Source organism: Alligator sinensis, unplaced genomic scaffold, assembly GCF_000455745.1.
Source record: "Alligator sinensis unplaced genomic scaffold, ASM45574v1 scaffold274_1, whole genome shotgun sequence".
NCBI classification, from domain to species: domain Eukaryota; kingdom Metazoa; phylum Chordata; order Crocodylia; family Alligatoridae; genus Alligator; species Alligator sinensis.
Window position 1 is genome coordinate 1,647,986 of NW_005842124.1, and position 12,653 is coordinate 1,660,638.

General features: G+C 38.8%; 1 protein-coding gene across 1 annotated transcript in view; it reads left to right on the plus strand.

Moving 5' to 3' along the window:
- The window catches only part of UTP15 (UTP15, small subunit processome component), a 13,301-nt gene extending 1,173 nt beyond the window's left edge, over window positions 1-12,128 (plus strand). The window contains exons 2-12 of the mRNA XM_006024895.3: window positions 306-398; window positions 482-666; window positions 3,209-3,387; window positions 4,328-4,453; window positions 5,421-5,556; window positions 7,449-7,533; window positions 8,738-8,887; window positions 9,262-9,363; window positions 9,518-9,651; window positions 10,814-10,872; window positions 11,493-12,128. Coding sequence (XP_006024957.1) covers window positions 306-398; window positions 482-666; window positions 3,209-3,387; window positions 4,328-4,453; window positions 5,421-5,556; window positions 7,449-7,533; window positions 8,738-8,887; window positions 9,262-9,363; window positions 9,518-9,651; window positions 10,814-10,872; window positions 11,493-11,713 — 1,470 coding nt within the window. The 3' untranslated portion in view covers window positions 11,714-12,128. The remainder of the gene's footprint in view (window positions 1-305; window positions 399-481; window positions 667-3,208; window positions 3,388-4,327; window positions 4,454-5,420; window positions 5,557-7,448; window positions 7,534-8,737; window positions 8,888-9,261; window positions 9,364-9,517; window positions 9,652-10,813; window positions 10,873-11,492) is intronic.
- The last annotated feature ends 525 nt before the right edge of the window (window positions 12,129-12,653 follow it).

Here is a 12,653-nt window from a genome sequence, read left to right on the forward strand (position 1 = left end):
CATTCCTGCATATCTCTCTATTAATATAAATTCATGCTAAAGCCTAAAATTAGAAACAACAATATTTAAATTAAAGCAAAAAAGAAAATTAGAAGTAAATGTGGGGAAAAAAACTTAAGTTGATGGTGTTTTTTAACAATCCATTGTTGTTTTTATCCATTCGATTTTTTTTTTTAAATTCCTGTGATTGCTATTACATATATTTTACTTTTCTTATGTCCAGCTTTCACTTCTTTGTAAGCCTGCTGCTAACAACATACTTTATTTATCCAAAAGATATTCTAATTTCATTCTAATTTCTTCAGACTCCAGTTCAGATAAAGGAATTTGGTGCAGTGAATAAAATTGACTTCTCTCCAGTTCCTCCACATAACTATGCTGTCACAGCCTCTTCAAGGGTAAGTTTGCATAATAGATTGTATATTGCTATTCACTGATGATCTTTAAGAATTTATTTATCTAAAAATCATTCTCTTTTTAGATCCATATTTATGGTCGATATTCTCAGGAGCCAATCAAAACATTCTCTCGCTTCAAAGACGCTGCTTACTGTGCTACTTATAGAGATGATGGCAAGCTGCTTGTTGCTGGCAGTGAAGAAGGTAATGTTCGACTTTTTGATATCGGTGGAAGAGCAGCACTGAGACAGTTTGATGGTCACACAAAGTAAGCCACGCGATTTTATTTCTGTATGTTGGTATATCTGTGTGTTACTATATCTGTTTTATTATGGAGAAAACTGCATTTGGTCTTTAGCAAAGGAGCTTTGTCAAACTCTGAAGCCATACAGAAGTTGCAAGGGTGTGCAAGCGCCACACATAAAAATAAATGTGAAAACTGATGGTTTAGTGATACTAGAAAATAGTGAAAGAAATGGTTTGGTGGTGTTAAGGATAAGGTTCTTTCAAAACAGATGGTCTCACTGTTGGACACTAGAGGAATTGTCTAATTAAAACAAAAATGTAATGATCAGAAAATTTTATCCAGCAAAACCATGGTCACAAATAAGAGACTAGCACCTGGGATGTTTGGTATGTAGGAATATCTCAAGACTTGTAGTCTTCAAAAATGAGTCCTCAGGAGAATTGATGGTTGCAGCCTGTCCTCTTCAGACAGCAAAACTAGCTTCCATTTTCATGATGATATCCTCACAATAACTAGTACAGTTTACTTAATGTAAATAAAAAAAATAACGTTCTAAAACCGGATTATAATGCCAAAGCAGCAAAAGGATCGTAAAGCTAACATGCAGATTAACAAATGGAAAGAGCAAATGTTACAAAAATGTGGATTTTAATTCTAGAGGCCAGAAGCCTAAGGTTCAGCTTATAGAGATGGATGTTTTTTCATCTGGGAAACTCCTTGTACACTGCAATGAACAGAGCTAGCACAAGTTTGCCTTCATCTTTTTTTTCACAGCCAACCTGACTCTAAAAAATAAATAAATAAAATGGACCTTTGTACTGACCCTTTCTAGACATAAATCCTCAAAGTTGTTTATAAACTTAAATATGCAATTACAGTTAGTCAGGAATTTAAAAATATATATTTTTAGCTGTGAACCGATACATTGGTCTGATATTGGATGGGTACTGATGTAAAGAAAATTGGTTGTATCAGAAATCAGCCCAATGCAGCCAATAATTTGGCCAGTAAGTGCCCGTGCACGCATGTAGCTGCAACACAGCGTGCAGGCAAGGAGGAGTACAGCCTGCCAACTTGGAGAGCTGGTAATTCTGGTGTGGGGGAAGAGGCATCCCCTGGATCTGTGTGGGGCAGGCTGGGTGGGCTGCAGCTGTACTCGGGGTCGGTGGCGGCAGTGCTGGGAGGGGGGCTATGGAGGGGGCTGCAGCCACCCCAAATTTCACTGTAGCCTCCCCATAGCCCCCTTCCAGTGCCACCACCACCTGCCTCGAGCCCAGCCCTGGCTCAATGCCCTGCCTCCACCCATCTGCCAGGAAGAGCCAGGGTTGCATTGAGACAGAGCTATGGAGAGGCTATGGCGAAATTTGGGGTGGCTACAGCCCCCACTGTAGCTCCCTCCCAGTACCACGGCTGCCTGCCCTAAGCCCAGCTCCCACCGAGAAGAGCCCAGCGCAGCCCCAGCTGCAGCCTGCCCCACACAGATCCAGGGGCAAACGCCCCTCCCCAAGGGGTGTGCATAAGAACAGGAGCCTTCCCACCCTCTCCCACCCTCTCCTGACAAGCCGCGGCTTAGTCCCTTGCCCTGCTCCACCCTGGCTGGGCAGTGCCTGCCCCTGCTCGCTCCCTCCCTCCCTCCCTCACTGTGGGGGGCATTAATCTGTCCCCCCACCCCCAACTTCCCTTCCCTTCCCTCCCCTTCCACCACAACAGACTTACCAGCTGATCACAGGTGTATTAGAAATTGGATTGATATCAGCTGATCTGCCTCCTTAAAAATTGGCTCTTCATATTGGTCCCCCCAAATCTCTATCTGTGCACCCTTAAATATTTTTATTGGCAGATGCACATTTGAAACTGATACTTCTTGCAGAAGCTTCCTGGCTTCACCAATATTTGTTGGAAAAGGGTGTTCATGTTGAAGAAGGAATCTCTGATTCAAACCAAACAGAGGACTGATCCTAGTTAATAGCCTGTAGCTAGAGCACTTACCTGGGATATGGGAACTTGGGCCTTCTGCATTCCAGAGGAGTATCCTGTGTACTGATTGGTTGGTTGTTCTGAATTCTATGTTTCTGTCCCTCTAGCTTTTGTCCCAACATAAAACAGTAGTGCTTTTGAAATATCCAGGTTTCATAGGATGGGAAATCAATTTCCATCCCAATTTTACATGCAGTTAGTTTTGGCACACCGCATTTAACTGGCATAAGCACTCTTGCATACATGCACCCCTTCAAGCAAGCATAAACAATAAGAGAAGTTCTTACAGTTGGGAGGAATCTTGTGCTTGTTCATGTGCAAAATAGAATTGCAGTTAGTAGGGATTGCATCTGTGCTTGTACTAGGAAACCAAATTATGTTTTCCAACTTTGGTATTCTGTATTTTGAATTGAATGAGTTAGACTTGCATGGCACGATAATTTCCTAGAATAGGTACTTCCTCATCCTGCTTGTTGCCTGCCAACTTCAGATTAAAAAGTTACGGTTTCTTGCAGTAAAGTCTGTGCTCAAAGTTTGAAGCTACTTGAAACTAGTAACTTTAGATATTGTGTCTTTTGGTTTCCAGAGCAGCACATGTAGTAGACTTTCTGTCTGATAAATACCGTATATTTTCTGGTGCTGATGATTATACTTCAAAGTTATGGGATATTCCAAGCTCATCAGAAATTGTGTCATACAGCGAGCATACGGACTATGTGAGATGTGGCTGTACAAGTAAACTGAATGCAGATCTCTTTGTCACAGGTTTGTTTTCTTTTTTAAAATATTTGTTTGTCTTGAATAAGTCTGGATCCTTTATCTAGAGGGGTTAGTCCCACTAATCTGGGCTCTGTGTCTGGAGATGAAGGACTTAAGTTTGTTCTGCTGCCTTTCATGTTTGAATATGACTCATACAGTTAAATAGTGGGCTTGCTGCTTATGCTTATTTTTGTTCTATTACTGCCTTTTTTATCAGAGAACATCATTTAAGGGCAATGGGACTGCTTAAAATGTTCACTAGATTTTCTTGAATCTTTCAAGTATGGCTTCCTCTTGGCTAGTTGTTGTGATGTCCTAAAATCATTTGCTTTAAGAAAAGAGTGGACCATTTAACAGATCTTTTTTGTTTGTGTGGCTTAAAATAAAGCCTTGTCGTTAAGAATGAACAAACAAATATAGCTTAAGATGTTCTTAGGACCAACTGTTAATTTAAGAAGTGTCATATTAATCATATGACACTTCTTAAATAGAACTTTTTATTTCTGGTGTTATCCATTAAGTAGGATTATGGTAATACTTTTTGTGCCATGGGAAAGGTGGTATATGAACTTTTTTTTTTTTTAGATGTAATAAATCTGGTTTCTGTCTCTAATACTTCCTGTGATTTCTGCCTGTAAAATCACCTTTAAATTTGGATGGGGGAGGCAAAGAGGTGATTTGAATGACGTGGTTTTAAAGATTCACACTGCCAGTGGGACCAGAACAGAAGCTTCTCTTCTGTGAAAGCTAGTGATTCCAATACATCAGAGACATGTTGGAATACATTTGACATATTGGAATTTAAATGATGTAATTTGCTACTATTTCCCCTAAGTAAATAGCTCTTTTTGGATACTGGTTCATGACTGATCATATTTTGGATGTATTTTTAACTTTAAGATTCGTTCAAATTATACAACTAAAACTGTTTGGGGGTCTCTTTCAGGTTCATATGATCACACTGTAAAAGTATTTGATGCACGGACAGAAAAGAGTGCCTTGACAATAGAGCATGGGCACCCTGTGGAGAGTGTGCTCCTCTTCCCCTCTGGGGGTCTTCTAGTCTCTGCAGGTACTTTAGCAAATTGAACTCTTTCCTCTCTGCACTAACTCTCCGCCAAACAGAATTTTCTCATCTATTGAGAGAGAAATGCTTAAACTTCGCTTTCCCTGCGGTGAAACAATATAGTGATTTCTCTTGTCTTGTCTTGCCCCGTACTTGGATTTCTCTCGCATCTCATTACAGCAGCAACCTCAGCGTATGGACACATGCATCACTTAGACTAGTTTCAGTGAAATTTAAAACTGAAACAGGCAGACGTACCAGCCTGTTTAAAGTGTTTAAAGCTGCCTGGAATGGTTCAGAAAATGTACTTGGAAAAATCAAGTACTCTTTTTTTTGAACTGGTTCACTGTGAACTGGGTCAGTATTATGCGTGGACACTACACATGATGTGACACTTATGGTCAGTCCTTGAGACATGCCGCACCATACTTCAACACCTGAAAGGTTCCTGTTCTACCTGAAATGCTAGGGCACTGTAAGTGTGGACACCTGACCTGTGACAACTGTGAGCCAGTTCCCAGTCAATGACACTTGGAAATGTTTCAGTTTTTAAGTGTGTCAGCACCCTAAATCTGGAATGAGCTTGTCTGTCCTAAGATGTTGAACCTGGGCAGTAGGAAGATAACAGTCTTCAGTACTAGAAATTGACTCTTAGTGGTCCAGTGCCGGATCATGGAAGAATGAGAGGATGTTCATCCTTTGCAGGATGTCTTATTAGATGAGACTTCTCTTCTCTTCTCCTGACCTGTTGAAAATTCTAAGGCCATTTGTTCTCATTCTGTCTCCTCTGTTGATTCAGCCATGAAATACTTCAATCAGAGGGGGTGGGGATGGAAATAGAAAACATGGCATTTTAAAGGAAGCTGTGATACGTCTGTTTTTATGTGCATCTTTATGTGTAATTCTCAAACATTTTTGCTAAGAGTTTAATTGTGTATACATGGCAATACAACACTTTGTGTTCTATTTATAGGGGGCCGGTATGTTAAAGTCTGGGATATTTTAAAAGGAGGTTACTTATTGGTTTCACTTAAAAATCACCACAAAACTGTAACCTGCTTATGCCTGAGCAGCTCTGGACAAAGATTACTCTCAGGATCCTTAGACAGGTCAGTATCTTTCATTGCTTCACTTTGATTTATCTTCTTGAACTGTTTGTTTTCAGTTTGGAAACATTTCATTGCCATTTCTTACATCAAGGTTGTAGACTTAGAAAAATATTAGAATAAAGCAGCAAGAAATTCCTTGTTTCATGTCCTGGCATGTAGGCCCCATTTTAAGTATATATGTGCTTGGCCACTGACCTGCATGCATTATTCTGGGGAAAGAACTGTGACCATCAATTACTATAGGTTCCTGACTCTCCAAACCTAAATCCTTTATCCAACTTGTGTATGATCCTTGTTCAATAGCAAAATGCACATCTTCTTACTAACAAGTCATTTTCTTTGCTTTAGTCCAGAGTCCCCTCCTGCTAGTTACCTTCCCTTGCACCATATGTAAAACCTGTCTAACTCCTCTTCACTTTGCATTCATCCTATCCCCAGTTTGCTGTCCTCAGAAGTAGCTGGTCTGGCCTTGCCTGGCCATTGCATCACAGTTCACCTTAGTTCTGGTGATCTATGAATTCTGTCTTCTCTTAGTACTTTCTCCTCCGAGTACTTCTAAACTGCTAGTCAGGGGTCTGTAAATTTACAGGAACAAGGAACTGTGGTCTGTTGGTTTCCAGATTCTTTTTGTTCATTGCATTGAATGCAAGTGAAATTGACTTCCCTCATCTGAAATATTGGTGCTTGTATAGAGCAAAATGCTAATTTTGTCCTATAATACCAGTTAGGTGTTTATTTCTTACTCTTAACTATACAGACCCTGCCTCTTCCACATCCCTCCCTGTGTCCTGCAGTAGTGCCACTTGCTCATTCTGTTTCCTGCTGGCCACTTGAGCACACAGCTACCTCCACTCCTATTTTGCTTGGCTTGTCTTCCTTTCTTTGAGGAAGGTCTTTCATGCCATTAATATTTCTCTTGGTCGTCTTCTGAAAAAGGCTATCTGATGGTGAAATTCTCACAGAATATTCTCTCCCACTTACAGGCAATATTAGGGGCCTAAGTTCTAAATTTGTAAGACTGCATGTGTCAGATGCTGCAAAGCAATTTCTACAAGTAGAGTCCATTATGTAGCTGTGTGAGTAAAGTTGGATTAAATAATATAAAGTATTTGCTTACAAAGGAGCATGAGGTATGTCCCAAGGTCTGATGCTGGGGTCAGACCTGTTCTGTAAAGAGGCTGATGTTGGCTGTTCACTATGATCTCGCTATCATCTCCAAGTGAACATGTGGATGTAGGGACCTATACTTTGTTCAGTAGTTTAATGGAAGTTCATCAGTGTCAATGGGAAAGGTGTGCACAAAATGTAAAAGTAAAATATGGCCTTGTCATGGTTATTGCTGAAGTGGTTTAACATGCTTTCCTTATAAGCATCGGTATAGTGAGAAGTAGCTATGACTTCCTTCCAGTTTTTATTCTTTGTCCTTCTCCTTTCTTGTTGCATTCTTTTCTTGAAACATGTTATTCCTTTTCCAATCATTTTATCAGGCAGGATGGCAGTAAAAGTTAATGTTCTGGCCATACTTCAGAACTGATGTGGCAGGATCATTCGTGTTGTGGCCTTTGCATCCATGAGGACTGGAAGCTGTCATTTTTAATTCTAAATGACAGGCAGATTCTGCAGAAACGAAGCTTTCATTTAAGCCACAAATATATTTGAGGTGCCATCCTCATTTCTCTTCTTTAATGGTGTGCTATAAATATGAAATCTTTCTGTAAGTTAGAGATATTAAGAAATGAATTAAACCTGAAGAAAACACTTTTTAAAACAAAAAAAAATTAATAAAACTTGTGGGAAGTATTATTCTTGTAAAATATCAGGACTGAGGCATGGGAACAAATAATAACTGAGTTGTGTGGGTTTTTTGTTTTGTTTTTTTCTTCTCCCCACAGGCATGTAAAGATTTACAGTACAACTTCTTACAAAGTAGTCCATAGCTTTGATTATGCAGCGTCAATACTCAGTCTCGCATTGGCAGTAAGTATGTTAAAACTGTTCTTAGGCATTCTGGAGAGGGGTATACTTTAAAAATGGTGGTCTAAGTAGTTTATTTTAGCTTTTATTGCTGTGTGAATTTCAAAAGGATGTATTATGTACATGCATTGTGTACATGCAAATATAGCTGAACCTGGAACAGTTGCATCCAGGTGGTTTGTAGCAGGTTGCTAAATTAAGGACAAACCACTCAGCTGTCTGTTAGAGCTCTTCAAAGGGTGCCACTTCTGCAGTCAGCTGGAATGCATCAATTGTTCTGTGCAGCTGATTGGGAAAGTGGCACACTTTGAAATAACAGCTGGAGCATGACAATGGTCCCATGGAGTTGTTTTGCAGCCTTGTATCCCTGCAGATACTTTGGTAACCATCATCTTTGCAGGGAAGGTTGTAGGAGCCTAGCCCTTAGAAGTATTCATGTTCTGCTATATTACATGAAGATTTTAAGTGCTTAACTGCTTTAAGCCCCTGAACTCTTTTATGCCAGTCTGATCTACTGCCACATGGCTGGAAGAGTGATGGCAGCATGTTTGGCCTGAGGAGTTGATGTAGAAAGGGAGTGGTTTTATATTCTGCACTTCACTTTGTAAAGATGGCTACACTTGTATCTTCCTTATTGGGAAGCCCTCTGACATGGCATATATGGTAGGAAACAAAACAGCTGTTGAAAGGAGGTATTCAGCTATCTGAGGTAGGGAACCTGTATTGGGATTCCTGGGGGGCTGCTGTTATGGTACTGCATCACTAGGTGGTGTGCAAGTTCATAATAGCTCTATTGCATTGAGCAAATGGCTAGCCTAGAGTAACAAAATTAGCCTGGTGTTTGTTTACACTTATGTAAATGTGGTTTGTGTCCAGGCTTTCTTTGCTAATACACTTTTGAATGGGTATTATTCATATCGGGTCGTCATTGTGCCTTTTTCATTGCATCTAGTAAATATATCCTTTTTTATGTGCGAACTGAGCTGATTACACATTGTGCTAGCTATTTGTGCATCATATTCAAAATAGTGTTCAAAATCCCCAAACAGAAGAAAGTTAATATATGCAGACAACTTTAATTCCTTCAGGTTTTATCAGAGCTCTTTAGTATGAAATATTACTATGAACTGAAAATCCTGTGTTTATGGAAAGCTTTACTAAGAAGAAGAACACTTTGCTCACTAATTTTGCTGCTACTTCATTTTAGCCTGAAGATGAAACCATTATTGTAGGCATGACCAATGGAGTACTAAATGTTAGACATCGAAAACATGAAGAAAACAAAGAAAGGATTCCTAAAAAAAGGCATCCAGCATACAGGACCTTTGTAAAAGGAAGAAACTACATGCCAAAGCAGGTACAGGGGGGAGAGTCCGTGCTGGTTACATCTTGCATAGCCATGTAACTGAAAACTGAAATTTTGTGCGTGTGTAAGGGAGAATCTGGGGAGTAGGTTTTAAAATATATCCAGTTATTGGTATGAAGAACATTAATTTAAAAAAATGAAGCTGTTATTACAGCTACTGAGATAATCATCATTAATGTTTCAAGTGCGCTTTTTCCCTTAAAGTTGGTTATAGAACAGATTAAGGTGCATGGAAACACCATTCCAACATCTGAAGAAGAGCATAAAGAAAGTGAAAAATAGTGTTAATGCCCCAAAAAACCTTATAAAATGGCATTAAATATTTGTTACTTGTGTCCTGAACTGTTTTTTTTTTTCTGTTCTAGGAGGATTTCTTTGTCAGCAAACCAGTAAGAAATCACTTGAAAAAATACGATAAGTTGCTGAAAAGCTTCCAGGTGTCCAAGGCTCTTGATGCGGTACTTGAGGTAAGACATTGCCATTTTGTTCATTGCTATTCAGTAAAATGATCTGAAATGGGATCTCCCTAATATTTGGGTAGAAGGGGAGGAAATAATTTTTAAACAGACGTGCATTTTGAAGGTGGTCTGCTACCACTAAACTCTTCTCATGTTTATATAGGTCCCCATCAGAGTATACACCCCTGAAATAACGGTTGCAGTCATGCAGGAACTAAGCCGCCGAGGAACACTGAAAAATGCACTTGCAGGGCGAGATGAAAAGCAGCTTGGTACCCTCCTTACCTTCTTGACAAGGTATTGTTACTCAGACTGCCTGTGACAAACGTTGTAAGGCAGCTGTTTCTTTTTGTCAGCTTCTGCCATGCTTACCTTTCAGAATATGTTGGGATAAAACCCTCATTCCACAGAAGTGAACAATACTTTTGCCACTGACTTCAGTGAGGGTGGAATTTCACCCTACCATCTAATTACCTGGTATTCTGAACAGATTTCTCCCTATATGTGTTAGTAGGTCACTACAGGACTGGTGGTCTGTGGACCACTTGTCATCTGCAAGTGTGTGATTAAGCATTTGTGGATTATTTTAGGTCTCAGCGCTTTCGTAGTGTTTATCAGTTAAGTTGGATATGGTGTGTGAAGGTCCATAAGAATCGTATTTGGAAGCCCTGTGACCCAAAAAGCTTGGGTACTTCAATTTATAAAGTGCATGTTGAATGGACTTGTTGCTTTGTCTGAGAGGAAGTGAGATGCACCAGCAGGAGTGTATACTTCTGTTTTTTCCCCTTGTCACCTTACTCCTAGTAAGTGCTGTCTGTTTCATGTCTTACACAGCTCCTGTTTGGTCTTCCTGTACGTGGTACTCCATTTATGTGTGTGCTGGATATGCTTATAATTTGCCTATGTGCCAATTTGTCTGTTGCTCACGTGGTAACAAACTCTGGCTATCTGCATGTTGGTTAAGTGAATAAAGTGTTTTCAGCCCCACTCTCTATTTTGTGATCTAATTGTACTCTTATCTAATTGCATTGCTGGTGAAACTGAGCCTTCAGTGTTCAAGACTTCCAAAGTAGTCCTCAACTGACTAGGTCTTATCAATATTAATTAAGTGTGAAGCATAAAATGATCTACACAAAGAAATAAGTCTTAATGAGGTGTAAAACGTTTAGCAGTCTGTTCCTATTGTTAATGAGCATTATGTATATTTAGCTTAAGTAAGTGCATAGTCTTTTTTCAGTTTGCAGGCACTTAAAGGAGTACACTGTATTTAAAAGAATATCTCCCAGGTTCGAGTGCCTTCCCCACTGGTGATTTACAAACCCTTAGGGCTATTGTTGCTTAACTAGACAGCTTTTATGAAAGTTCTATAAAAGTACTGGAAATTGTTCATGGATCCTGGAGAAACATAGGAGATAAATGCCAAATTATCTTAAGCTTTAACTTTGTTTTAATTTTGCAGGCATGTGGTTGAACCAAGATTTGCTCCTGTGCTGATAAACGTTGCAGAAATGATTATTGGTAAGTACAGTACAAAACCAAGTCTTGCATATTGGATTAAGCTTAACAGGATGTTAATGGATAAGGTTCAACATTTTGCTTAAACTGCCAAATTATTTTTTTTTTTAAATCAGATGCAACTTCTAAAAACTAAAGCCAATTTTTTTGCCAAAGGACTTTGCCCAGATTGCGTGCTTCCTTTTGATTAATCCTGATTTTTATGTTAAGATATAAAATGATATATAATATAACATCTTAAAATATTTTATATTTTAAACTATAAAATTTTATATATAAAAAAAGAGCTCCTGTTTCAGGCTCTTAGTGTCGTAAGTATAGTTTGTATCGCTTGCAGTGTAAGATTTCCCTAGCTTCTTGTAGTAGAGAATATCTCAAAGTAAAAGCCTGACCTTCTCTAGATTTATTAGCTCCAGCTACTACAAGACAATACCAATAACTAGTGTAACTTTTGGAAGGCTAATAAAGAATTCTCATCTTCCTGTTGAAAGATTTGTATTGGGATCCTTATTTAGAAAAAGTGTGTGTGTGTGTGCATTATGTCATAATATGCTTATAAAAATGTAGCAAATAAGATTTTGACAGAGAGATGCATAAACTCTAAGTGGCTTTCTTTCTTCCAGATATTTATCTCTCTGTGGCTGGACAATCTGCAGTTGTTGATAAACAATTCATGAGACTCCAAGAAGTTATAGAAAAAGAGATTGATTATCAGGGGGAATTACTAGAAACTTTGGGAATGATGGATGCACTGTTTGCTACTATGACAAGTAAAAAGGTCACATCTCTCGAGAACAAAAGTAATGGTATTTCAAAGGTTGTGGAACAAGATACGAGAAATTAATTCCATCTTCACAAAATCCCTTGGACTGGACATTATGGCGCTTTACCCAGAAAACTTTACCATAGCTGCTTTCAAAATCTCATTTCTCTGCAGGGATTATCTCCTGCAGGTTGTGTTTTGGAGAGACCAGATTACTAATGACAAGAGAAAAGGACTATTGCAAGAAATATTTTCCATGTCTTTTTTTTTTTTGTTTTTTGAGCCCTAGGATTTTAAAGTTTTATTCCAAAGCTATTTAACTATGAAAAAGTACGAAGTCAGACTTTGCTTTAAGGGAACAATCTACGGCTGCAATTTTATAGTCCCAAACCCAATTCAGACTACTTATTTTTAACATTAACCCTATAAAAACTGGTATTTCTCAAATATCAACCACTTGGAAGCGGGAATAAAACAAAGTACGACTTTGACATAACTTGACTGTGGTGTATGTTCTTTACTCTTTGTTCCTTGCCTCAAACCTTTGGTATGAAACCATTAGTGAAAAGGAATTTGAGTTGATTAGAAAATATAGTGCAGTGGAGTGACGTGTTTAGTGGTAAAGGATGGTGCTCTGCTCAGCATCTCCCTAGAACATTTTGCAGTAATGTATGTCTGTTTTTTAATTAATGAATAGTGAGGAAATTCTCAGTTAACATTTGGTATCATTTTGCTTTTAAAATTTACTTTTCAAAATCTTGAATCCACCTATGTCTGGAAGACGACTGATCTTATGGGCTTCCACCCACTTGTGGGAGTGGATGTGGCCCTTACCTAGATGCAGCAAGTAAGGTAAATATTAGTGGCAGAAATCAGATGAGAAATTTGTGAAAATTCCAGCTAAAATCTGGGCTGTTTTTCAAACTAGAGCCAGATAGATGATACATCTTCTGTGTATTTTTGGGTGATAGAGTTTGTCAGGTGTATTGTAAAGCTAAACTAAACAGTGAGAGAGTAAATA